The sequence below is a fragment of the Malus domestica genome, chromosome 08 (assembly GCF_042453785.1).
Source record: "Malus domestica chromosome 08, GDT2T_hap1".
Lineage (NCBI taxonomy): Eukaryota > Viridiplantae > Streptophyta > Magnoliopsida > Rosales > Rosaceae > Malus > Malus domestica.
This window is the reverse complement of record NC_091668.1, coordinates 28,839,062-28,866,882: the sequence shown is the minus strand read 5'-3', so window position 1 is coordinate 28,866,882 and position 27,821 is coordinate 28,839,062. Positions and strand designations below refer to the sequence as shown.

At 37.1% G+C, this 27,821-nt stretch overlaps 1 protein-coding gene and 1 long non-coding RNA gene across 11 annotated transcripts; both read left to right on the top strand.

The window, feature by feature from the left end:
- The first annotated feature begins 812 nt into the window (after positions 1-812).
- On the top strand, positions 813-27,821 carry LOC103427051 (uncharacterized). Of its 7 annotated transcripts, XM_070826061.1 has the most exons (14): positions 813-942; positions 1,056-1,114; positions 1,426-1,614; positions 2,102-2,193; positions 2,361-2,475; positions 7,346-7,446; positions 8,185-8,320; positions 23,194-23,359; positions 23,492-23,571; positions 24,865-25,030; positions 25,876-25,926; positions 26,215-26,265; positions 26,569-26,697; positions 27,426-27,821. In XM_070826061.1, exons 10-14 carry the CDS (start codon positions 25,004-25,006, stop codon positions 27,507-27,509), a joined length of 342 nt encoding a protein of 113 aa, XP_070682162.1. In that variant the 5' UTR covers positions 813-942; positions 1,056-1,114; positions 1,426-1,614; positions 2,102-2,193; positions 2,361-2,475; positions 7,346-7,446; positions 8,185-8,320; positions 23,194-23,359; positions 23,492-23,571; positions 24,865-25,003; the 3' UTR covers positions 27,510-27,821. The 7 variants fall into 7 exon arrangements, 6 of the variants coding, with proteins under 6 accessions (XP_070682162.1, XP_070682158.1, XP_070682157.1 ...); XM_070826057.1 differs by lacking the exons at positions 813-942; positions 1,056-1,114; positions 1,426-1,614; ... (3 more) ...; positions 8,185-8,320; positions 27,426-27,821 and having other exon boundaries at positions 23,210-23,338; positions 23,519-23,571; positions 26,569-26,849; XM_070826056.1 differs by lacking the exons at positions 813-942; positions 1,056-1,114; positions 1,426-1,614; ... (3 more) ...; positions 8,185-8,320; positions 27,426-27,821 and having other exon boundaries at positions 23,221-23,338; positions 26,569-26,849.
- LOC139197948 (uncharacterized) lies at positions 10,043-12,340 on the top strand. Of its 4 annotated transcripts, none has more exons than XR_011583362.1 (5): positions 10,043-10,182; positions 10,277-10,373; positions 10,475-10,522; positions 11,181-11,240; positions 12,111-12,340. It is a non-coding gene; the product is annotated as an uncharacterized lncRNA (long non-coding RNA). The 4 variants fall into 4 exon arrangements; XR_011583364.1 differs by having other exon boundaries at positions 10,475-10,543; XR_011583361.1 differs by having other exon boundaries at positions 12,035-12,167.

Sequence of the window (27,821 nt, the reverse complement as noted above, 5' to 3'; positions counted from 1 at the left end):
AAAGCCGTCAGGTATGGGCTGGTATTGGGGCTGGGTTGGAAGGGCAATTTTGTCCTGTACGTTTAAGACGGATTGGGGTAGGTTTAGGTTTGCTGTCATTCAGTGAGGGTTTCGGGGATGGGAGGCCATGCCTCCAATAGAGACAGAGAGCGACAGAGCGAGAGAGAGAGAGGGAAAGGGAGAAGTGGGGATCTCATCTCTCACCCTTCCTCTTTCTCTCATACTCAAACCCTAGCAGCCACAACACCATCTCTGGAATAGCATCGGCTCCTACTTCCTAAAACCAAAACCCCACAAACTGGCCTCCATTTTTGTAACTCAAGAGCTTCGGTGAGATGAAGGAGAGGAGCAGGGAGATGGGCTCAAGTCCGCCAACGGTGAAAGAGATTTTCAGGGATTACTGTGCTTCGAGAACCGATGCCGTCCACTCTTTAACTAACGATACTTCGATCTCTCTCTCTTCTCCCTTTCTCTCTTAATTTCCTTTTTGTTTTGTTTGAATTTCATTTTTTTGATTTTGGATTTACAAATGTTTTTTGTGTTTAAATTTCCTTTTTGTGATTTTGGGGATTTTGTTTGTAGAGAGTTCATCATCGTTGAAAATGCCTCTTCTCGAGTCTTCTGCTTCATTCCGTTTCTCTCATCCAAAAAATTAATCGTTGCTTCTCAAACTTTCTCTGTGTTTCGCATTGCCACACCAGGTGCCGCAGCCGCTCAAAGGCTAGGTCTCCAAAGGCAGCGTTTTGTAAAACCCTCCCTACTCTCAAGGCAATTAATCTCATGCCCAATTTGGAATTTAAATCTTTTTTTTAATTGATTTGGGGTTACTGAAATTAGCTATGGAAAATCTGCTACTGTCTGAGAAAACTCAAGATTACAGTATTCAAGTTTTGGGTTCTCCTCAGACTTCATAGCCCAGTGCAACTTGTTAAAGAGCTTCCTGTGAGTTAAAGTTTTAAAATTTTGTTTAAATTTTTTTAGAGTTTTTATTGTTTTAGTTATCTCTGCTGATGTTTTGCATCCAGTTTTGACTGAATACCGTGTTACAAAATCAGATCTGGAGCTTGCCCTAATCCAGTTTGCCAATGACCTAAGCTCTGAAGCTCATGTTGAGGTAATCTTTTATGAAAACGTTCGATTGCACAAATGTGTTTCGTATATACATCATATGCGTCTTTAACAAATAAATGTCCATTTAACACTTACTTCTGCATAACTTCGTTGTAAGTACATCTGTGAGTACATGCCCGTTACGTACTTCTAATAGCAAGAAACAGCTTAGGAATGGACAGTTATTTCACTTCTGCATGAACTTTGTGCACTTTGAAATCTTGATTTTGGGCTCATTCTTATAATATCTTCAGAAATATTTCAAAACTTGACTCCCTTTTTCTTAGTCATTATTGCTATTTTCTTTTTAACCAGGTCATGAGAAAAGTTAGGGTAGGCATGTATGAGTATCAGCTGGAAAGCATGTTTCTTCACCACATGAGGCGGATAATTGTTCAGCTGTATATGGATTTGCTTTTGTTGGACTGTGCTGCTTTAAAGTTCTGGATTGGTGCTATCAGTGAAGATGCCCCCTGTCCTGTGTTGGGGACTTTCTTGATTCAAGTATTCACTTGGTTTTTTATTTTCTTACAAGTTTTCATTTGAAAAAAAAAAATGCTTCATTCGTATGCATTCTATGTTGCTACTGAGGTTTACAATTTTTTTTACTTTTTGCTTTTTATTTTTCCTCCTCAGGTAATATTTTCCTTTTACTGCATATTGTATCTTCTGTTTGGGAATGCCTCTGTCAAAATTTTAAGGGCCTTTCTTTGTTTCATCCTATCATTTTCTTCATTTTCTATGTCCAACTATGAAGCATTTTTTTTTATTGATATAAAGCCCTTTTCTTTCTCCAATTATGCCTCTGTCAACTCTTTTTAATTTAAATGCACTCATTTAGCACTCACATTTATCTGATAGAGTAGATGAAAAAAAGAGGGAAACATGGATTATGTATGCACCTTCATTTTGTTTTCTTATACGTCCTACTGTTACGAGATTAAATTTAACAGACATCCATACTAACAGCTTCGGTTTTCAAAATTTGTAGAAACCAGCTGTGATCTGTTGCAGGAAAGATTTAGAAAAGAAAACACCTCCACATTCCGAAGATTATGTCTAACTTTAGCATACTTGAAGCCGGTATGCTATGCCATCAGCTCCTTCTAATTTTGTAAACAGTTAATACTATCTTAAAATTGAAATTATGAATCCTTATAATTGAAATGCCAATGATTCAAAGCTCATGACTGAATTATTATAGTTCTGTAAGATTTATTGAATACATTTTTTCAAACTGTCTCTCGCAGCGAAATCATCGCCACCAACAGCTATGGCTGCGCAGTTCGTCGTCGTCCAGTATTCCTTCGAAATTCCACTATCTCTCTTTACTCTCTCCGACTCATTGTGTCTCTATTCTTCCAGGTACACCCATATCTATATTCCAAACGACTCTTTATATGTATGTATTAGTTATGTGCTTATATACTGTAAGGATGCTTGGGCTGGTATATAGATTTCCACATATTGTATTGGTAGCCACAAGCATTTGTGTTTTATCCGGCAGTGTGATGCCATTTTTATCCCAACAGGTTCTGGAAGTGATCTCTATTTCTGTTATCAAATGTGTGTAGTTTCCTTTTTTTTTTTCTTCTTCTTTTGGCTGGAAAGTAATGGAGAAGATAAAATTTGAAAGACAACATATTGATTTTGCTCAATGATAATGCCATAATTGGAATATTTTTTTTTATAGAAATGATGTAATGGGTTAATCTAAAATTCCGAACTGAACTTTTACATGATTGCTACTGCACATGCTCTCCTCTTTTTTTGGTTATTGGGTTTTATTTTTATTTCATTTTTTGGTAAATGCAATTGTTGGTTTTGCAAAGAACTGACTTTTGTCTTATTTATAGTTCTCTATGCATGTAGTTTTGTCGGGGCTTGAAAAGACTTCACTACTTTGGAGATGTTTATCTCACAAAGAAGAATGTAACGCAGCGGAATTGATAGGCAAGAGAAAGAAAGAATACTCAAAGTATTACACAAGATTTTTATTCACTCACAAACTTAGTACAAGAGGAAACACTCAAACACTCTTAGAAGCTTTGTTGCTTCTTCTCACTTCTCACTACTTGCTCTCTTAGTTGTTCCAAATGGTGTGGATGCCTTCTCCTTTTATAGGCATGGATGAAACCTTGGAGAAGCATGGAAGCATCATGCTAAAGATATCTAGATAATTCCACTACCTTCCTAAGCTAGAATTATCTACACTAAGCTTGTATGTTGGTGGAATCCTCACCGTTCTTTTAGACTCTTCCACCAACTTGAACTTTGCTAGAATTCTCTAGCATGTGCATGGATCTTTCTTTGTGCATGGGCTGGATCCATTATCTTTGGACCAAGACAAGATTACAATTCAACATCCCCCCTTAATCTTGTCTTGTGATGCCGATTGAGTTCCTCAGTCTGATAAAGTCTTCTTGTTTGAGTGGCTTGGTGAATATGTCGGCGACTTGGTCTTGAGACTTCACGTATTCCACTTACACATCCTTTCTTGCAATGCACTCTCTTATGTAGTGATAACGGGTATCTATGTGCTTGCTCCTGTCATGAAATACTGGATTCTTTGCTAGAGCTATTGCAGACTTGTTGTTGACATAGATCTCTGTTGGCTCTTCTTGTGGCATGCTTAATTCTTTTAGCAAGTTTCTCAGACGCATGCGGTAGCAGCTAGGTATTCAGCTTCGCAGGTAGAGAGAGTGACAATCGGTTGCTTCTTCGACATCCATGTGAATGCAGTGTCTCCCATGAAGAACACAAATCCAGTAGTGTTTTTTCTATCGTCGGAATCTCCTGCCCAATCACTGTTGTTATATCCAGCAAGTTTGTAGTTATCAGAACTTGAATAAAACAAGCCAAAGTTAACAGTACCTTTAAGGTATCGAAGAATTCTTTTGGTGGTCTTCAAGTGTGTAGTTGTGGGATTCTTCATGTAGCAACTGACTAATCCGACAACATAGAGAATATCTGGTCTTATGCAAGTCAAGTAGCGCAAGCTTCCAACTAAACTCTTGAAAAATGTTGGATCTACACTTTCTCCTTCGTCATGCTTAGTTAGTTTAACTCCGCACTCCACTGGCGTGCTTATAGGCTTGCAGTCGTCCATTTTGAACTTTTTCAGTATCTCCTTTATGTAGCTTTCTTGGGAGATGAAAATGCCTTCTTCGTTCTGCTTGACTTCAATGCCTAGGTAGTATGCCATTAGCCCGATGTCGGTTTTCTCGAATTCTTTGGTCATCACTCTCTTGAACTCTTCAAACATGCTTGGATTACTTCCGGTGAAAATTAGATCATCCACATATAAGCACACAATTAGAATATCTCCATCTTTGACTTTGACGTAGAGAGCATGTTCATGAGGGCACTTGATGAAGTTGTTCTCCTGAAAGTACTTGTCGATGCGACTATTCCATGCTCGTGGCACTGTTTTAACCCATAGAGGGCTTTCTTCAACTTCAAAACTTTGTCTTCATGCCCTTTGATTTCATAGCCTGACGGTTGCTGAATATAGACTTCTTCTTCAAGGACTCCATTTAGGAAAACGGACTTCACATCCATTTGTTGAATCTTCCATTTGTTTTGAGCTGCCAAAGAAATTAGTAATCGTAGAGTTTTTGGAAGCATAACCCATATACATGTACCAAACGAGTAGGAGAACCAAACTTGACGACAAAAGTGAGAAGTTCATCTTCATCGGCTATGACTCAAATTCAAAAGGTTATAAGCTGTATAATCCAAACAATGGGAAGATGGTGATCAGTCGAGACGTGACGTTCGATGAAGAAGGAGATTAGGATTTTGGCTCTCATGCAAGTGATCTTTATTTCTTTCCTTAGTTTGAAGAAGAGAATCAACAAGGGATGATGGAGCAAGCAAGAGAGGTTCAACAAGAATCCACTACTCCACCTGCTTCACCAACATCAACCAATCATGATAATTCACCAGCATCAGCATCATCAAGTGGGAGTCTAAATGAAAGAGAAGTACCACGCATAAGAAGTCTATGAGATCTCTATGAGGTAGCTAAAAGACTCGATAATCCTACACTTTTTTGTCTCTTTGCTGATTGTGAACCAATTGACTTCCAAGAAGCAATGCAAGATACTAAGTGGAGGAAAGCAATGGATGAAGAAATTGAAGCAATCCAGAAGAATGATACATGGGAACTCACTATTCTTCCTAAATGACATAAAGCCATTGGAGTCAAGTGGGTGTATAAGACAAAGAAGAATGCCAACGGAGAGGTCGAAAGATACAAGGCAAGATTAGTGGCGAAGGGTTATAGTCAAAGAGCCAGAATCGACTATGATGAGGTATTTGCACCCGTTGATAATGGATCCAGCCCATGCACAAAGAAAGATCCATGCACATGCTAGAGAATTCTAGCAAAGTTCAAGTTGGTGGAAGAGTCTAGAAGAATGGTGAGGATTTCACCAACATACAAGATTAGTGTAGATAATTCTAGCTTAGGAAGGTAGTGGAATTATCTAGATATCTCTAACGTGATGCTTCCATGCTTCTCCAAGGTTCCATCCATGCCTATAAAAGGAGAAGGCATCCACACCATTTGGAACAACTAAGAGAGCAAGTAGTGGGAAGTGAGAAAAAGCAACAAAGCTTCTAAGAGTGTTTGAGTGTTTCCTCTTGTACTAAGTCTGTGAGCGAATAAAAATCTTGTGTAATACTTTGAGTATTCTTTCTTTCTCTTGCCTATCAATTCCGCTGCGTTACATTCTTCTTTGTGAGATAAACATCTCCAAAGTAGTGAAGTCTTTTTAAGCCCCAACAAAGTGGTATCAGAGCTTGATTCAGACCCTTTCATTGGTAGAGATTCGAGCTCACCTCTTAATACTTGAAGACGAACCTTTTTCACTTGTTCGGCTCCTTTGTAAGAAGTTTGAAGCTTCTCCCATGCTTGCTTGGCAGAGGTTGCACTTGAGACCTTCTCAAAGCCATTATCATCTAATGCTTGGTAGATGAGGTAGAGAGCCTTCTTGTCTGTCTTTCTTGAATCTTTCAAACTCTCATTCTGGGGTTGGGACAGAGTAACTTCATCTTCTGGCTCAGTGTAGCCTTTCTCCACGACTTCCCATACATCATGTGCTCCCAAAAGGGCCTTCATTTTGATACTCCAATTATCAAAGTTGTTGTTGTCGAGCACTGGAACTTGGAAGGCTGCCATAGCGTTGCTAGCCATAGCTCTGGTGACACACCCCGACCCTGATATTCCTTGAATACCAGGATAGACACGTGCTGACCGACACCCGAGGGTGACGAAAGCCATTAATTGATACAAAAGCTAAGAATAAGAAATAAATAAAAGTTAGAAATTTAAATATAATGAATTAACAATTTAGGAACGTGTTCAGAACATACAACTAAACCTAATCACTAAAAAGAATTTGGATAAAATTGAATGAATAAAAGAATGGGTCCTACATCGAGAGGATTCGAAGATGCTGCTGCGGAAGTGCCTTCACGCCGGGATTAGGTGCCTTGATTCTAAGTCCTGAATGGGGGCGCAAAACAAAGGTGAGTGGACCAAGTTTATATATATAATAATAATAAAACAGTTATCAAGATACTAACCCCCACAGTTATATAATGAAAACTACTATCATAATAAGTGATGGATTTAATAAAAATCCTAGCATGCCAAAATATCTGATAAGCCATAACGCGGAAAACATCATATAAATCATCGCGTAAATCATCTCATAGATCGTCTCGTAAACGCGGTGTGCTGCTTGTAAGATCACTGAATAAATATAACTCCCGGCCCAATGCCTGCACCTAAGTATTACACAAGATTTTTATTCACTCACAAACTTAGTACAAGAGGAAACACTCAAACACTCTTAGAAGCTTTGTTGCTTCTTCTCACTTCTCACTACTTGCTATCTTAGTTGTTCCAAATGGTGTGGATGCCTTCTCCTTTTATAGGCATGGATGGAACCTTGGAGAAGCATGGAAGCATCATGCTAGAGATATCTAGATAATTCCACTACTTTCCTAAGCTAGAATTATCTACACTAATCTTGTATGTTGGTGGAATCCTCACCATTCTTCTAGACTCTTCCACCAACTTGAACTTTGCTAGAATTCTCTAGCATGTGCATGGATCTTTCTTTGTGCATGGGCTGGATCCATTATCCTTGGCCTAAGACAAGATTACAATTCAACAAGTTTCACCTTTTTTGATCTCGAGTATTTGGTTGGCTTTATTTATCAGGCCCAGGGTTGTGATTCTGGATGCTGACATGATTAAACACATGTTGGTGTTCCTTGGAAACTTGGTGCGGAGAAATGCAAGCATGTTGCAGCGTATTATGGGTGTATTACTACAACTTTTTTTCCCCTTTCTATAAATGATACTAGATTTTAACCGAGACCAGATTGTATTAATCAAACAAAAGCATTGTTTTCCAACTGGTATAAAACAAGATTTTTTTCCACCAAAAAAAGACTAGGTATCCATACGTTATGGTTATTTTCTTTATAGTATAAACCTGTTGAATCAACCATTGAATTGGTTTTGGAGTTTTCGTTTGATCAGAGAGATAGAGTGTTTTTTTGGGTGAAAATTTTAATCAGTGAGACTTGGGAAGAAAATGGAAGAACTTTCCTTTTCTATGCTCTAAGAATCATACCATATGCATTCTTACTGTTTAATGCTGAGAGTTTCTATTCTGTTATATTATAATGGAACCAATGTAGGTTTACTTCGACTACATGTGGAGCTTCAGAGTTGAATTTGATGAGTTTTTTTAGGAAGGAAAAATATCAGAAATTGAAGTTGGATTAGGTCCGTGTCGAGAGCTACGGTATCCTTATCCTGAACAGCATGGTTGGAAATATCCTGGTATTTGTGAATTCCAGGTACCTTAATAAACGGTGATCCCTCTTTTCATTAGTGGCATGCATAATAGCTAGGGACTGACGATTATTTCTAAATGTTAAGTTAATAGCCCTTCATTCATCTGTGGTTATGACCTTAAGCCTGTAGCTCATTTGATTTTTTACTTCTATCTGAACTTTGAAGTATCTCTGATTCAACCTGGTTTGGTGCAGTGTTATGATCGATACTTGATGAAGAATCTGACGCAGGCTGCAAAAGCAAGGGGCCACTCCTTTTGGGCCAGTGTACCAGATAATGCAAGTTCTTATAATTCCCAACCACATGAGATAGGGTTTTTCCGTGACGGAGGTGATTATGATAGCTACTATTGCAGATTCTTTCTTAATTGATACTCCTATGTGTTGATTGATCATTGTGATCGGGAATATGAATCCTAGAGCACCATTGCGCTTGGTAGATATAGGATCCTTATTGAATGATACAAAAAAACTCCAATCTTTTCTATCTATTGGTTACTGGTAATTTGGATTGGTGTTTAAGATTTTGAGAATGGTTCACATCCTTAATTTCTTTTTCCTTCATTATTACTGTTTTAAAAAATTTTACCGCTGGGTATTGATTAGGGATGGGCAATGGTTATGGCGGATGGGTAACTGCAGTTATTTACCCACAACCGTTTATGCTCATACCCGCATAACCGTTTACCCGTTGGGTAATTGCCAAAACGGTTATACCCATACCCATAACCATTTATAAACGGTTAACCATACCCATAACCGCATACCCATTTAACCGTAACCGTTTAATACCCGTTTACCCATTTACCCTTTTTAACCCATTTATCTTATTTTTTTACCATTACCCATTTTTTATCCATCTACATGTTTATTTTTTTACCAATTCCAAACCAAATTTTCGGATATGGTCCACGATTACTACAGAGGGAAAATCATATGCAATCACTAGGACGGAAAGTCCACATCTGATTGTTTCATGTATATATGTGTGTGTGTGTGTGAGTGTGTGTGCAATCACTAGGACGGAAAGTCCACATCTGATTGTTTCATAATATATACGTGTGTGTGTATATATGTGTATATATATACACACACACATATATATACATATATATATGTATATATGTGTGTGTATATATATATATATTTAACTGTTTCAACTTGGCAAAACTAGCAACACCACTAACATGCTGGCAGAATTATTTGTTGGTTTTGGATCAATGATCAACAATGACACGACTTTATGACCAACTTTGTAGCTTCTATCTAGACTCGTCAATGGTATGAAATGTGAAAAATAAGATGCTGGCTGATTTTCTCTCTGTTGAAATTTTCGGTTCGGATTCGGGATTTTTTCGGTTTTTTTGTAATTTTTTCCATCCCTAGAGAACATGATTTGTGTTAATTTTACATATATAAAATAAATAGGTAAACGGTTACCCGTTTATAACCGCGGTTAAACCCATAACCGCCCATTTAAACTTCGCGAGTAAACGGTTATACCCATAACCGTTTATTTATCTAAACGGTTACCCATAACCGTAACCATTTAATTTAAATGGGTGGGTAACCGCAGTTACCCATAACCAATGGGTATTTGCCCATTCTTAGTATTGATGATTTGTAGTCTGTGAGGGCTTCAATCTGTTGGAATTTTGAATGGTTATTGCTTCATCAGAATTTGGGTGGTCCAAATTTTGAATTAAAAGAAAACCCATTTGATTAATATTAATCTGTTGGAATTTTGAATGGTTATTGCTTCATCAGAATTTGGGTGGACCAAATTTTGAATTAGAAGAAAACCCATTTGATTAATATTTTAGGTGGATTTGGCTCTCTGTGTTTTGTAATAACTCGTCCCGGGATTCACTGTATAGAAAAGGTATTTTTGTATTTTCACCAAATTTGGAAATTTATTTTCCTTTTAAAATTTGTTTTTGGGTCTTAAATGGTGAGCCAAGGGGACCACCCCTGGTTTCTGTCCCCAGCCTCCCATCTCTCTCTGTTCTCTCTTTCCCGTATCTCTCTCTATTTCTTTGCAACTCTCTCCCTCTCACCCGTGTTCTCCCTCCTTGCACACCCTCATCTCCCTCATCATCAACACCATCAGCTTTCCCTCTCTCTCCCACCGCTACAAGTCACAGCATAAACCCGAGGAAGAGCTCCTACGAGTCTCTGTCACACTCGACATGGGTAGGTCTCGAAAAACACTCCAAATACTTCTCTTTTTATCCCTATAGTTCTTTTCTGACCCCGTGGTTCTGTTTTTGGACGTCAAACCATGAAGAAACACGTCGGGGAGACTTCCCTGGATTTCCGACGAGAAACCGATGGCTTTCGAGCCAATTTTCAGTCAAACCACGTCGATTTGGCCTGCGTACAAGGTTTCAATCTCTTCGTCTCGTCGATTAGTACAACTTTCATTTTTGTTTCACTCAATTTCGTTGAGTATTGAAGAAGTTATACTCATTTGAATCTTACCCAGTTTCCGGCGACCTATGAGGCTTTTGAGGCATTTTTCGGCCAAACCACGGTGAGTTAGATGTCGTATGAGGTACCATTCTCTTCGTCTCTTCGAGGGCTACAACTTTTGGTTTTTTCTCGCTTGATTTCGTTGAGTTTTGACAAAGTTATGACCGTTTAAAGTTGGGTGGTTTTACTTCCGATTTTCCGGCTTTCTCTCCCATTGGGTCCGGCGACCCACCAAACCCAAGCCCTTTGTCTTCCTTGCCGAGCCCAACTCTTTTGGTTGTGAGGCCTTTGGGCCCGTGTGTGTGTGTTTTGGGCTAGGTGTGTGTGTGGGTTGTGTGGTGTATGTGTGTGGTGTGTGTGCGTGTGTTGTGCATGTGCCGTGGGTGTGTGTGTGTGTGTAGTTGTGGTGCGTGTGTGTGTTTGGGCTTAGGCCCAAACCCCTTTCCTTCACTCTAATACCCTTTTAACCCAAAAATCTTAGAATTCCAAAACCCATTAGACCTAAACCTAAACCCTAATCCGGATTTCAAGCCTAAAACCCGTTAGACCTAATTTGACTGTTGACCCCCGGTCAACGTTGACTTTAGGGTTGACTTTTTGGGTTTTCGTCCGGTACCCTTCTTAGGGTAATTCGACGTTCTGAATCCGTTTCCAATGTTCATTTTCCCAAATTCAATTGCTATTATATAGTTTTATTTATTGGACTCTTATGTGCTTAGGGGCAATTATTCTGACGTTTCCGTCTTCGCTAGTGGCGCAGCTTTTGGCAACTAAGTACTGTGAGTGGACCCCTTCTAAAATTTCATGATTTTAAAATTAATTGCATAAATGATTAGCATGCCTATGAGTTTATGATTTGATTTATGTGAAGCCTGTTTATTAAATATCTTGATTTTCGTCTCGTGTTTTTGGTGAGGAATTAATTGTTGGCCTATATTGAGCTATATTTTAATATTTAGTATTTTCTATAATAACTATGAACTGGTAGATTATCTGATAGATGACGATAAGATGCTAGAACATGTTTTTGAAACCCTTCTTTATAGTATAGACGATGAACGATCTCTATACTATGAAGTGGTTATTTATAAGAGGCGTAACTATTTGTGCGTACCTAGTGGACACTATGCCGCCTGGGGCGAGGATCTGGTGTTGGCATTTAGGCCGGGAGAAATAATCCCTAGCTATGGGCTGAGGGACATGAAGAGGCATTGGGCCGGAAGTTGGTAATCTCTGGCTACGGGCGCAGAGACCATGAAGAGGCATTGGGCCGGGAGTTATACTTATTCAGTGATCTTACTAGCAGCACAGCGCGCTTACGAGACGATCTATGAGTTGATTTACGCGATGATTTATATGATGTTTTTCCGCGTTATACCTTTTGAGATATTTTTGGCATGCTAGGATTTTTATTAAATCCATCACTTATTATGCTAGTAGTTTTCATTATATTTAAACTGTGGGGGTTAGTGATAAGCTCATATTTATATATATTTTACATCAAATTCACTTGTCTTTTCTTAGTTAGTTCCTTATATTTTTGAGCTATTTACTTTATTTTTGTGTTTTGTAGGATTTGTCAAGCAAATAAAAGAAAAATAGCACAAGTAGGATTTTTAGTAACAAATTCGTCAAAACTGCCTGTGCAGATCAGCTGAATTTGGAAGCAAGTTGCAAATAGTTCAGAATGAATTAGAGAATGAGCCTTATATTCTTGGAAAGCTACGGATGTCTATTTTCTGGAGCATTTCGCGGATTGTTAATATCATTTTTCTAGAAGACGTTATGGCCGTTTTAACACTGAAAGGTTTCCAAGATGCTGTGCAGTTTGTAACTGCAATGAAAGCAATAAACCCAATAAAACTGATGCAGCCAAGAACAAGCCAGCTGATACCTATTCAAATATCAGAGGAAATGAAAATAAAGATGAGGATTAAGTGGGAGTAATTGGCATAAAGGTTGCCCAAAGAGTTACAATTGTTTTACCATTTCCTCTCACTTATTGTCATCACTAAATGGCTGTTAGTGGGGTGAGTTATGGAGCAGAAATGGGGCAGCAAGCATGGGCATAAAGGTTGTAGGTTACAGCGGCAAAAGAGGAGTGTTTTTTAGGAAAAAAAAGATAGAAAAAAAGGGAAGGAAAGGAAGGAAAAAAGGCAAGGCTGCTGCGTTGAGGAAGGAAGGAAAGGAAGGAGGAAATCTTGGCATTCTCTTCTTTCGGTTTTATCTTCTCAAACTCATGTCTTTCTTTTGGTTTAATTTGAGAACTATGTGTAACTAAATTTTTAGTAGTTAGGGGCTGTTTTGAAGCCCCGAATATGATTGCAAGTTTGTTATGACATTTCGTTTGAATTACTTTTATGAATGGATGAAAATTGGTTTACTACTTGTCTCATTGATGAATTCTTTATTTGTTTTCTATGGATGCATACTTAGTAAGCATATATAGGATTCTAATGCTATGAATATGTGTGTGCCTGCCCTTGTCCAATGAGGACCTACATATGTTCTAGAGTAGTACTTGTTAATTGCGATTAACATGTGAACCAATTTCTAGGATAAGTAAGACAACGCCAGTACTTACGATGCCTAGTGATGACTCAAACTCTTTTCGTTCTTAATGATTTCTTCTTGTTAAATCTATAAACACGCCATTCTAGATTGCATGCTAGGAACTAAGTTAAGTTGAAAACGCCATTCTCTTAACATACTACGTAAAAAAGAGTAATAGGTTGAGTTCTAACATTGACCCAACTTGAGCATCTTCATCCAGAAATAAAAGGAATTTGAATGAAACATAACATGTTTGCATGATTATTTGGCGGTGGATAGCAATTCCCCTAACTCGTTTTTCTTAATTTGTGATCTACTTAAAATTTGTTTCTGTCCTGTTTTTGTTCAATTTAATTTAAATAGAAAATCAACTCCAAAAATCCCAAAAATTTGTAGAAGTGTAGCTCTGTGTGTCTAATGTCTTCATATAAAATATCGTAGAATTTAGATAAGTGTAAGTCGGTCTAATAATTATTTTTCGGTGGCTGGTCAGTAGGGACAGCAACCAGTTTTTGTGATATTTTAAGTAGTTAGATAAAACAATCTTCTGCGGGAAAGACCCTTATTTTCATATGCTACAATTGACAAATCTTAGCGTTAATAAGGAAAATCAATAGGACATTTGTGTGCTACTTTGTAGTGTGCTTTTAATCCTATCAAATTTTTGGCGCCGTTACCGGGGATTGTTATTTCTAATTACTTATTTTTCTGTTGTTTTCTTTTCTTGTCTCATTAGTATTTTTATTTTTGTTTTTATTTCAGGTACTCTTCGTAGTATATGCATACTCGAAGGTCCAAGAGCATTGATTTACCTTCGTACGATCCTGAGCTTGAACGAACACTTCGAAAGCTTCAGAGAAAAATCAAGCAGAAGCGTGCATCGGTGTCCTTACCACCATCTTCTCCACTACATTTGAGTTCGGAAGAGGAGGAAGAACCACAAGAAGGCATGGCTGATAACCGTACTTTGAGAGAGTTGGCAACGCCGAATACGGATCAACAACCATTGTGCATCACCTATCCAAATGCAGACGGAGGATTTGAGCTTAAGTCCGGCATGATTCACTACTTGCCTAAGTTCCATGGCTTCTCAACAGAGGATGCCAACAAGCATCTCATGGAGTTTCACGTGGTATGCTCGGGAATGAGACCAGCAAATGTGGATAAGGAGCAAGTCAAGTTGAGGGCATTCCCATTTACATTAGAAGCCAAGGCAAATGAGTGGCTTTACAATTTACCTCCGGGGTCAATGAACACATGGAACCAGGTGAAGCAAGCATTTTTGGAGCAATATTTTCCGACCACAAAAGCTGCAAGTATAAGGAAAAACATATGTGCAATCCGACAACAACATGGAGAGCCCTTTGGAGATTACTATGAGCGATTCACACATTTGGTTGCATCTTGTCCTAATCATCAGATTTCAGAGCATATTTTAATACAGTATTTTTATGAAGGATTATGTGGTACTGATCGTGTAATGCTTGATGCAGCAAGTGGAGGAGCATTCATGGACAAGACACCAACTAATGCTAAGGCATTGCTAAAGAACATTGCTGGCAACACACGACAATTTGGAAGGAGAGATGAGCTACCTCTTAAGAAAGTTAACGAGGTAAGTGCTAATTCTAGTATTGAATTACAATTAGCTAACTTGACTAATCTTGTGCAACAGGTTATGGTTGCTCCAAAACAGGTGTGCGGTGTATGTTCAATGATGGGACATGCCACGGACATGTGCCCTTCGTTGATGGATCAAGGTGGTCTTGAGCAAGCTAATGCGTTAGGAGGATTTCAAGGGCAATAAAGGCAAAAGTATGATCCATATTCCCACAACTATAACGCAGGGTGGCGCGATCATCCACACTTAAAGTGGAACAATCAAGATAACGGACAACAATTTGTTCCCAACAACTATAACCGTCCGCCTGACTTCTTTCAAGCAAGACCGCAGGCACCATTTCAGCCTCAACAACAATATGCTCCAAGTAAGTATCTTGAGGATTTAATTGCTTCTTTAGCTAACTCTACTCAATCTCATCAACAGAAAACAGACAAAGCAATTGAAAACCTTGAGCGCCAAATGAGTCAGTTAGCAAGTTTGATGGGGCAACAACACCAACCAAGAAGGTTGCCTAGCCAAACCGTGGTGAATCCAAATGCGGAGCAGATGAATGTTATGACTTTAAGGAGTGGAAAAGAAGTTTTTGAGCAGCCGATGATGCAAAAGATGACTAGAAAAGACACAAATGAGCAAGGGGAGCAACAAACCAAAAATCTTGAGCAAGATGAGGCTTCAACAGAAACTGAAAAGTCTCTTAAAGCTACAAAATTGAACACAAAAGATTCTGATAAGGTAAGTAAAGAAGTTCAAAATTCATTTAACTCATGTGTCCCTGTTCCTTTTCCTCGTAGGTTTATGAAGTCTAGGAAAGAGCAAACTGATAAGGAAATCTTGGATACTTTCCGGAAAGTCCAAGTGAACTTACCTCTTCTAGATGCCATAAAGCAAGTACCCAAGTATACAAAGTTCCTTAAAGAGCTTTGTACGAACAAGAGGAGATTCAATGATCAAGAAACTGTGGCATTGAGCGAGGAAGTATCAGCCGTTTTGCAAAGAAAGCTGCCACCAAAGTTGAAAGATGCCGGTAGCTTTACCATTCCATGTGTAATTGGAGGCAAAGAGTTTGGGAGAGCATTGTGTGATTTGGGGGCATCCATCAATCTGATGCCATATTCAATGTATGAGTCATTGAACCTTGGAGACTTGAAGGAAACAAAGGTAGTAATCCAGTTGGCAGATTGTTCAAATAGATATCCCAAAGGCCTATTGGAGGATGTACTTGTGCAAGTGAATGAGTTCATTTTTCCCGTTAACTTTTTTGTTCTTGAGATGGAACATGACCCTATGCCTACTGCACTTCCTCTTATATTGGGAAGACCATTCCTTAGAACAGCACGTACAAAGATTGATGTCTACGATGGTACCTTAACAATGGAAATTGATGGAGAAAGTGTCAAGTTCAAAATCTTCAATGCTATGAGGTACCCTAGTGATTTAGAATCTTGTTTGTCTATTGATGTGTTTGACTATTTTGTGTAGGATTGTTTTAATGAAGGTATGGGACAAAATAATTTAGAGAAGGTGTTAGTGCATAGCATTACACATGGAAATCTTAATTATTCTGAGAACATTGAAGAAGAATTAATCCAGATTGTGGCAGCCCTTGAGTCTCTTTCACCAATTAGTGGTAAGTATTTTTCATATTTTATTTCTCTTCCTACTTCTAACGAAAAAACTCTTCCTTCTGTGATTCAGGCACCTAAATTTGAGCTTAAACCGATCCCTAAACATTTGAAACATTACCAGTCATCATATCGTCATAACTCACAGCATAAGAGAGGGAGAAACTGATCCGGGTACTGAAGGATCACAAAACTGCCATAGCTTGGAGCATTGCAGATATCAAAGGTATAAATCCAGCTACATGTATGCATAGGATTCTGTTGGAGGAAGGTGCAAAACCAACTAGGGAAGCTCAACGCCGTTTGAACCCACTCATGATGGAGGTTGTTAAGAAAAAGGTTATCAAACTTCTTGACTTTGGCATCATATATCCTATCTCAGACAGCAAGTGGGTGAGCCCTGTTCAAGTAGTTCCGAAGCGATCCGGAGTCACAGTTGTTAAGAATGAAACTAGTGAGCTAGTGCCTACACGTGTGCAAAATAGTTAGAGAGTCTGTACAGATTATCGGAAGATAAATAACACCACACGCAAGGATCACTTTCCAGTCTCATTCATAGATCAAATGTTAGAAAGGTTAGCTGGTCATTCTCATTATTGCTTTCTTGATGGATATTCTGGATATAATCAAATTGCAGTTGCTCCGGAGGATCAAGAAAAGACGACTTTCATATGTCCAGTTGGCACATTTGCATACCGGATGATGCCGTTTGGACTTTGCAACGCTCCCGCCACATTTCAAAGGTGTATGGTAAGTATCTTTTCTGATATGATTGAGAAAATAATTGAAGTGTTCATGGATGATTTTTCAGTTTATGGTGATTCTTTTGATACATGTCTACATAATATGTCCCTACTTTTAAAACGTTGTCAAGAAACTAATCTGGTCTTAAATTGGGAAAAATGCCATTTCATGGTTTCGCATGGATTAGTTCTAGGACATATCATATCTGAAAAGGGAATTGAAGTTGATAAATCTAAAGTAGAACTTGTTAGTTCTTTACCCCTCCCTACTACTGTCAGGGAGGTTCGTTCTTTTCTTTGACATGCAGGTTTCTACCATAGGTTTATGAAGGACTTCTCAATGATTTCTAGACCCTTGTGCCGTTTACTTCAAAAGGATGTAACATTTGATATGAATGAAGAGTGTGTGGTAGCATTCAACAAGCTTAAGGAGTTGTTATCCACGACTCCTGTGATCATGCCACCAGATTGGAGTTTACCTTTTGAGTTGATGTGCGATGCTTCAGACTATGCTGTTGGTGCAGTTCTAGGGCAGCGTGTCAACAAAGTGCCACATGTCGTCTATTATGCATCTCAAACACTTAATGATGCACAGTTGAATTATTCAACAACAGAGAATGAGCTTCTAGCTGTTGTATTTGCTTTAGAAAAATTTAGATCTTATCTGATTGGGACTAAAGTTATTGTGTTTTCTGACCATGCAGCTTTGAAGTATCTACTCACAAAAAAAGATGCAAAACCGCAACTTATTCAATGGATACTTCTGCTTCAAGAGTTTGACTTGGAGATCAAGGATAAGAAAGGGAGTGAGAATGTTGTAGCAGATCATCTTAGCCGACTTGTGCATTCAAACACAGAGGAAGATCTCATCCCTTTATGTGAGAGTTTTCCAGATGAGCAATTGTTTTCATTAAAGATTACTGACCCTTGGTATGCAAATATTATCAATTACAAGGTCATCAAAAAGATTCCGGATGATTTTACAAGTGCTCAGAAAGATAAGCTTGTCAAAACCGCCAAATACTACGAGTGGGATGATCCTTATTTGTGGAAATATTGCACTGATCAATTGATTAGAAGGTGTGTCCCCGAATCTGAGTTTAAATCTATTCTAACTTTTTGTCATTCTTATGCATATGGTGGCCATTTTGGAGCAAAGAGGACAGCCCTGAAGGTGTTAGAGAGTGGTTTTTATTGGCCTAGTTTGTTTAAGGATGCGTACGAGTTTTGTGCAACATGTGATCGTTGTCAACAAACAGGTAACTTGGGCCCAAGAAATCAATTGCCACAAACCCCTATTTTGGTTGTTGAGATCTTTGATGTGTGGGGCATTGATTTCATGGGACCTTTTCCATCTTCAAATGGTTTTCTTTACATTTTATTGGCTGTGGATTATGTTTCTAAATGGGTGGAAGTGAAAGCCACCAAAACTAATGATTCAAAAGTTGTTTCAAATTTTATTAAGACTAACATCTTTGCAAGATTTGGAACACCTAGAGCAATCATCAGCGATGTAGGGAGTCACTTTTGCAATCGAACATTTGAAGCGTTGCTTAGGAAGTACAATGTCACACATAAGGTGTCTACATTTTATCATCCGCAAACTAGTGGTCAAGCAGAAGTATCAAACCGTGAGGTGAAGCAAATTTTGGAGAAAACTGTGAGTTCTAATAGGAAGGATTAGAGCATGCGCTTAAACGATGCATTGTGGGCGTATAGGACTGCTTATAAGACTCCTATTGGAATGTCCCCATTTCGGTTAGTTTATGGGAAACCATGCCGTCTTCCAGTAGAGTTAGAACACAAAGCTTATTGGGCGATCAAAGCCTACAACATGGACATGAGTGTTACCGGACAACAGAGGAAGCTTCAATTGAATGAGTTAGACGAAATCCGGAATGATGCATATGAGTCTAGTCGAATATACAAGGAGAAATCAAGGGCATTTCATGACAAAATGATCTTAAGGAAAAGCTTTGTCATTGGACAGAAAGTTCTTCTATTTAATTCTCGCCTTCGGTTATTTCCAGGTAAGCTTCGTTCTCGATGGGTTGGTCCATTTATTATAACTAATATTTTTCCTCATGGTGCAGTGGAAATCCAAAGTGGAAAGACCGAAAACGTGTTCAAAGTGAATGGGCATAGACTCAAGCCATATTACGAGTCTTTTACGGAGCATGATGTGGAGGTTATACCCCTCCAAGAACCAGCTCCCCTTGGATGATTACTTTTGGTACCGTCCGGCTGCGAACATAAAAGCAAGCGCTTATTGGGAAGCAACCCAATATTTCTATTCATTGTCTTTTTATGTCATTTTCAATTTTTAGTTTGTTTTTTCTGAATTTTCTTGTGTGCTAAGCTGAATTATTTCTTTTCTTTGTAGGAATATTTGGTTATGTCTACCCTTGGAGTTGATTGTAGAATTGAATTTTGGGGGTCATCACTTACTTTCACTGCAAATTGGGGAAGTTTTCAGTCTAAATGCTTTATTTTGTTTATTATTATTTATTTTATTTTCATTTTCTGACATTGAGGACAATGTCCAGTTTAGGTTTGGGGGTAAGGATTGAACAAATGACCAAATTGAAAATTTTCGTCCCTTTGACTAAGAACTGGTTCGATTTGTTTCATTGTTGTTGCTTTTTGTTTTCTTAATTAGTTTTGTTTTCTCTAAAATAATCCCAAAAAAAAAAAAAAAGAGAAAATCCTGAAAATGTGAAAATCCAAAAAATATTGTCTTATTTTCTTTATCGTTTTGAAGTAGATTTTTGTTAGTTTCCCGACCCAACGATATAATTGGATTGAATTTGAACCACGGTGATCAAGAACTTAGTAAGCATGTGTTGTGTGAAATTCCTTATTCTCTTGTTAGCCTTGTACATGTTTAATCATCTTTGAAAAATCAAATGCACATAGCCTTGTTGATGTGAAACTAAAGCATGACTTAAAGCTTCATATGTGAATATAGTGACCATATACAACCTATGTGAGTTTTTGAGCCTATTGAAAGTGTGTGCATTTTTCATACACTCATATTCTTTTATGTGTGATGAACTTATGTGAATTACATCTCTAGAACTTGCGTAACGATCTTTTGAAATGTTTGTCATTGATTGCATGAACTTGAAAAGGATAGAGGCATTAGGCTTATCACCATGGCCCAAATAAGCATGTTTCCTAAAGAAAAATGATATCATTAGATTGCCAATTTGAGCCGTATATGTTGAGCCTTTTATTTCTTATCACCAGATATGTCTACCCTTATACCTTAAACATTTTTCCTTACCCTTTCCAAGCTAGCTAGTGAGCAATGTGAGATTGTCTTATGAGAAATGTTTGTGAAGTACTTTGAAGGAGTTTGGCAAAAGAATAAGTGTGGGGGTATTTCATGTTTTTATTTAGTTATGTGCGAAAATTGATTCAAAAAAAAAAAAAAAAAAAAAAAAACAAGAAGAAAAAATAGAAGAAAAAAAAAATTGTATACAAAGAAAATAAAAAGTTTTTTTTTTTTTTTTAAGTTTCAGTTCAGTAGAGTGGTTGGAGAGCTTGAGTTCTCGTAAATCTCAATAAGAGAATTGCTTGCAATGTAGCTTGGAACTTGTGTTTACCTATCCTTTCATTTCTATAACCCTCTTCCTAAGCCTCATTACAACCAATAAAAGTCCTCTTGATTTAAGTTTTGCAATTATGATTGTGGAGATGAGATCTTTATACAAGCTTATGGTTGATATTTCACATTTGATTCTTTGAGCGAAACACGTTAAACTAAACATATGTGTGATTGAGTGTATGTCCCGTGAGAAGGTCACTAGTTAGCATGTGGTGTTTTAAAAAAAAAAAACTTGAAATTGCATTAGCATGGCTATTACACACACTACACTTCATGGATGATTAAAAGGTTACTGCTAACATTTGAATAAGGAAGATGAGCTTGGATTAGCATGTTTGGTGCTAGCTAAGGTTCTTGATGATTTGTTTTCTTGAATGAAATTCTATGAGGGTCACATAGGGGGAAGCTAATATTTTTCATATTTTCTTCGTTTTGCTCGAGGACTAGCAAAAGCTAAGTGTGGGTGTATTTGATAAGCTCATATTTATATATATTTTACATCAAATTCACTTGTCTTTTCTTAGTTAGTTCCTTATATTTTTGAGCTATTTACTTTGTTTTTGTGTTTTGTAGGATTTGTCAAGCAAATAAAAGAAAAATAGCACAAGTAGGATTTTTAGTAACAAATTAGTCAAAACTGCCTGTGCAAATCAGCTGACTTTGGAAGCAAGTTGCAAACAGTTCAAAATGAATTAGAGAATGAGCCTTATATTCTTGGAAAGCTACGGATGTCTATTTTCTGGAGCATTTCGCGGATTGTTAATATCATTTTTCTAGAAGAAGTTATGGCCGTTTTAACACTGAAAGGTTTCCAAGACGCTGTGCAGTTTGTAACTGCAATGAAAGCAATAAACCCAATAAAACTGATGCAGCCAAGAACAAGCCAGCTGATACCTATTCAAATATCAGAGGAAATGAAAATAAAGATGAGGATTAAGTGGGAGTAATTGGCATAAAGTTTGCCCAAAGAGTTACAATTGTTTTACCATTTCCTCTCACTTATTGTCATCACTAAATGGCTGTTAGTGGGGTGAGTTGTGGAGCCGAAATGGGGCAGCAAGCATGGGCATAAAGGTTGTAGGTTACAGCGGCAAAAGAGGAGTGTTTTTGAGGAAAAAAAAGATAGAAAAAAAAGGAAGGAAAGGAAGGAAAAAAGGCAAGGCTGCTGCGTTGAGGAAGGAAGGAAAGGCAGGAGGAAATCTTGGCATTCTCTTCTTTCGGTTTTATCTTCTCAAACTCATGTCTTTCTTTTGGTTTAATTTGAGAACTATGTGTAACTAAATTTTTAGTAGTTAGGGGCTGCTTTGAAGCCCCGAATATGATTCCAAGTTTGTTATGACATTTCGTTTGAATTACTTTTATGAATGGATGAAAATTGGTTCACTACTTGTCTCATTGATGAATTCTTTATTTGTTTTCTATGGATGCATACTTAGTATGCATATATAGGATTCTAATGCTATGAATATGTGTGTGTCTGCCCTTGTCCAATGAGGACCTACATATGTTCTAGAGTAGTACTTGTTAATTGCGATTAACATGTGAAACAATTTCTAGGATAAGTAAGACAACGCCAGTACTTACGATGCCTAGTGATGACTCAAACTCTTTTCGTTCTTAATGATTTCTTCTTGTTAAATCTATGAACACGCCATTCTAGATTGCATGCTAGGAACTAAGTTAAGTTGAAAACGCCATTCTCTTAACATACTACGTAAGAAAGAGTAATAGGTTGAGTTCTAACATTGAGCCAACTTGAGCATCTTCATCCGGAAATAAAAGGAATTTGAATGAAACATAACATGTTTGCATGATTATTTGGTGGTGGATAGCAATTCCCCTAACTCGTTTTTCTTAATTTGTGATCTACTTAAAATTTGTTTCTGTCCTGTTTGTGTTCAATTTAATTTAAATAGAAAATAAACTCCAAAACTCCCAAATATTTGTAGAAGTGTAGCTCTGTGTGTCTAGTGTCCTCATATAAAATTTCGTAGAATTTAGATAAGTGTAAGTCGGTCTAATAATTATTTTTCGGTGGCTGGTCAGTAGGGACATCAACCAGGTTTTGTGACATTTTAAGTAGTTAGATAAAACAATCTTCTGCGGGAAAGACCCTTATTTTCATATGCTACAATTGACAAATCTTAGCGTTAATAAGGAAAATCAATAGGACATTTGTGTGCTACTTTTTAGTGTGCTTTTAATCCTATCAGTTAGTACCTTGATAACTGTTTTATTATTATTATATATATATTAGGTCCACTCACCTTTGTTTTGCGCCCCCATTCAGGACTTAGAATCGAGGCATACAATCCCAGCATCAAGACACTTCTGCAGTAGCATCTTCGGATCCTCTCGATGTAGGACCCACTCCTTTATTCATTAAATTTTATCTTAATTCTTTTTAGTAACTAGGTTTAGTTGTATGCTCTGAACACGTTCCTAAATTATTAATTCATGGTATTTTAAATTCATAACCCTTATTTATTTCTTATTCTTAGCTTTTGTATCAATTAATGGCTTTCGTCACCCTCGGGTGTCGGCCAGCACGTGTCTATCCTGGTATTCGGGAAATATCAGGGTCGGGGCGTGTCAATTTCGTCTGTTATTTCTTCCCTACTTGGAAAGTGGAAGCCCCAACTTTGAGCTCAGATCTTGAATTTCTCAATCATTCGTTTCTCTGCACTCTCATCAGTCACTCTTGATCCTCTCCCTGAGGAACTGGGTACTTTTCCAGCTCTAACAAGTAATATTCCATTTAATTGCTTAATTGAGGTTTTTTGTTTCTCTTTTTCTCTCTTTCATCAGTTCATTGGCTTTTTTGTTTCTCTTGATCCTTCTTAATTATCATCTATTAATGTTTCCATTCATAATGAAGCTTAATTGTCAACCTGTTTTGAGGTAGCCACGTGAACCATTGCAGGAAACGCGCTGCCGACTCGGGATTTGACATTGCAGGTTTCATTGACTTCCTATCCTGTGCTTACTTATTTTTTATTATCTGATTTTAAACTTTTTAACAGCATAAAGCTTATGAAAAATCAAATGTATTTGACCACGATATAATTTTAGAGGATTTAAAAAGTGAAGATTTTTTGTGGATGTAGAAGAATGTTTTAAGTCTTTAACATATTTTAATGTGGACTACATTGTCGATCATTGATAATATTAATGTTGCAATCCTTGACTCCCAATGAAGAATGGTTGTTTTGTATCAATCATTATTGGAAGGAAAAGAGAGGCGAGAGAAACCTTAGTTGTGTAATAGTTTTACTAAACAAACAGAATTATATCACACATTTTGTAACCTATAGCTAATCACAGTAATCATAGTTGGTCAGTTTAATTATTAGCAGCTGATAAGTGTTTGTAAAGAAGTGTAGCCATGGGAATTTAAACAAATTCAAATTTATAGATTCAAATGGGTCAAGGTTGATGTGGTACACACACACACACAGATATATATATTAGTCCACCCTATACGTATTCTTTTGTCAAGCATTTCCAAAGTTCTACTAGCTTAGATACTGATTGTTTTTCAGAAATCAAACATGCAAAATTTCTATGCATGTTTTAAAATTGGTTGTAGGAAGTACGCTTCTAAGTGGACATTCTGTGTGAAGGTTGTTTTGGTCAGATATGCAATAGAAATTTGTATCATTGGGGAGTCTGGTGTCTGTCAATGTTTAATGGGCTTCTAGCTTTAAAACCCCACAATTAGCAAGCAAGGTGAGGCTTAAATTGTGGTCATGTGGTTGGTTAAAGATTTTTTCTCATGACGATTCCAATGTTTCTTTACGTAGAGCTCATGATTGTATATCATGGGTTTCCAATAATCAAAAAAGCTTAACACACGATAAGATTGCTTCCATTTTGTTAAGGTGTTTTCTTTTCTCAATAGCAATGAACTATTCAGCCTACATTTATTTATTTGAGAAAACTTTAGAATTAGTCTTTGAAAGTTTTACTCTAGCATCTCTTCAAGAATAAAAGAACAATTACCAAATTAAAATCCCTATACACATTGCTCATATCTTCATCTCCGTAAGACCCTAATCCAGAATTCCCACGGATGCAAAAGATTCCACATCTGTTTGGTCATTTTGATAAATTTCATTAGATTTGGCCCTCAAATTTGAAAAAGCTTTCATCTTGCTGTAAATTTTAGTCTTTACTCTCTGTGTTAGTCCATCTCCTTATATTTGAAAGTCTCAGAATTGCTAATGGATTTATTATGTTTGGGAATTTCAGGATTTTGGATTTTGGTTGGTTTAGGTTGCTGCAGATGGGGGCTCTGGATGTAAGGCGGTGGTTGGCAGACACCGAAAGGTTGATTACCCTCCTTATGGAAGGGACTTTGTGAACCATCAGCCTACTGGAAGGTTTTGCAATGGCAAACTGGCCACTGACATCAGTTGTAAGTGGAAAATTTAGCTTCCAAATAAATTGCTTTTTATTTAATGTTGATCTGCGTAGTGTTTTTAGTTAATAGAAATTGACTGGTAATTAACAATACTACCATTTAGATGCCTTCAGTTGTTCTTATTGAAAGTATTTAGTTGAATTCTACTATTTACAACAAACCATATAAACAATGATATGTAATTCTAAGAGGAGAGATTTAATGGCATTACTATGTTTTTAGTTCTTTCAATCCCGCATTCTTATGAATCCTCGAAATATTATTTTAGCGCAGAATTAGTTTGCCAAATTACTTGGAATCTGACGGTGCTAAACTGCAGCAAATAAATTTTTCCGGTTGTATTGAATTTTCAAAGGGCTTCCTTTCCACTTTTGATAACTCAGCAGCTGCAAGCAAAGCAGAGAGTTTTTTTATTCAAAAGCAACAATCCAGAACAATTTTGATGGGAAGAGTCACGGATTCCTATTTCTTAGCTCTCACTGCCATTGTCACTGTAACACTCTCTTTCTCTTCCTCTGAAAGATAAATCTGAAATTTTGAGCCCTGATTTGTTAGTTACGCAATCCTTGGAACGGAATACAAACACAACTCGACAATAGGGTCTTCATGTTGTCCCACATCGGAGGATTATTATAAAATTTATAAACTTTATTAGGGTTTACATTAGGCTTTTCATCTCCAAATAATTCTTTAAATTTGGTTCCCTTATGGTTCGGATATGCATACAATCATCGTTTGGAATTTGGTTTTGACTGCAAATTTGGAATTTGGTGTTTATAGCATTTGATTTTCTCGGATTTTTTACATGTTTTTGTGGTGGCACGGGGGACGAATTCTAGGATGGAGGTGAAAGGATTTGGAAGAATCAGATATGCCTATTCATTTGCAAGGTGATTGTTTTACAGCTTAAAATACCGTGCGAGTTTATTTCACTAACATTGCATTGGTTTTTTAATTTGATATGTTTTTTTGGTGTGTGAAAATTGAAGAACTTTTAAATGTTTGCGAATTTGGTTGACACTTAAGTGCAATTCATTTTGGTCAAGGCTTTGGTTTGTGGCCAGTTGGAATTCATTTTGCTAAAATAAGATAAATCTCTTTTTGAGCGAATTTGGGGTTTTGTTAGGTGTGGGTTCTTTTGGCCTAATTGTTTTTTTAATTGATTTGGGGTTGAGAAGCTTGGAGGACGACTCTATAACGAATTTTGCTACCGTCTTAATAAAAAACAGGTATTATTCTCTCTTTGTAATTGTCTCTCCTTGAGGAAAGGCATATTGAAATGATTATTTTAAAAAAGAAATCTGACATGTATGATTGTAAGCATGCTTAACTTGATAGTGTTCAAATTATAATGAGTAACATGTTAAATTTATCCCATATGGCCAATTGTTCAACACTTTTTCCCTTTTTTTTTTTTTTTGGATTTGTTTTTATAATTTCAACAATTTCTGACAGACATTTTGGATATTTTTTTCTTTAATTAATCTTTGGGTTGTGTTGTAGCTGTCTTTCTAACATACATTTATTCTCAGATTGTTGGTGGGGATGATGTGGTTAACTGGATTCTTGGAGTTATTTGTGATCTGAGATTACCAGAGTCACCCTCCATTGTGCCGATATCACATGGGATTGAAAATAACATCCCACTTTCGTTTGGATGGGTAGGACATCTTTTAGTTTATGAAAGCATCTTTGAACGGATCAATTATTTTTCCATTGTGCCGATATCACATGGGACTGAAAATAACATGCCACTTTTGTTTTGATGGGTAGGACATCTTTTAGTTTATGAAAGCATCTTTGAACGGATCAATTATTTTTCTTCTTTTGTTGTTGATTGAGGTGGGTTATAGAAATAAGGTGACATTTTAGAGTAGAAATTATAGAGTTGAAATTGTTAGTGTTTTTCGTGATGCTCTTTCCTTTTCTTCTCAGTGAAAAAACATACTAAAGTAACAACGCAATGGTGGTGAGAATAAGCATTCTCAGGTATCTATGGATGTGTGATATGAATTAGGTGGATGATGTTGAAGCATCAGTCAATAAAAAACAAATAGGATCTCAGATATTATACATTAATCCATACATTAGTGCTTGAAAGATTAGCTATTGAAACAAGAACAATACACTTTTTTGGCTTTTTTGTTTAGCTGTTAAAACACGTGTCTGGCCTGCTGGACGTATATTTTGCTATCTTAACTTGAAGGGCAATATAAATGTTAAATGCATGTTGCTTATGTTTCTCAGGAAACAGAGCATTTTTTGCAATTGTATCTTTTGTAATAAGCTCGGTTGAATGTATATAAAAGCCAAATTGCTTATCTTACCGACACCTTTCACTCATCCATCTCTTTTGTTCCTTTATGATTATGTTGAATATTTTTTTTAGGTTAAATGTCTCATTCATGTGGTTAAGGCTGGTGCATTCAAGTCCCGCAGCAACACGCAGGCATTTTTGCTAGTAAAACACTAAAACAAATGAAAATTAACTAAGTAAACATAGAGAAATAAGATAACAAAGTCACGTAAATATGTTCCTATCACTATTTATTGTTTGTTGGGACAAGGGAATTGTACAAATACACCAGAAGTTATGTGAAGGCCATCGGACTTAATTTGCTTGAAACATTGATGCATGGTTTCTATTTAGTCAACATGTTTCACGTACGTAAAGCAAATTAAAGATGTGGTTGCCTGTGTTGCACATGGAGAATAATTTGTTGGGCATATGTATTGTGTTACAGTGAGGTTCTTTATAAATAATATAATAACATGTGTTAGTTTC

Bases quoted from the DNA above. Each gene is read 5' to 3' on its own strand.
- LOC103427051 (XM_070826057.1), top strand. From the start codon at position 25,004: ATGGCAAACTGGCCACTGACATCAGTT. The intron at 25,927-26,214 runs GTGATTGTTTTA...GGGGTTGAGAAG, and splicing joins TATGCCTATTCATTTGCAAG to CTTGGAGGACGACTCTATAA. The intron at 26,266-26,568 runs GTATTATTCTCT...ATTTATTCTCAG, and splicing joins ACCGTCTTAATAAAAAACAG to ATTGTTGGTGGGGATGATGT.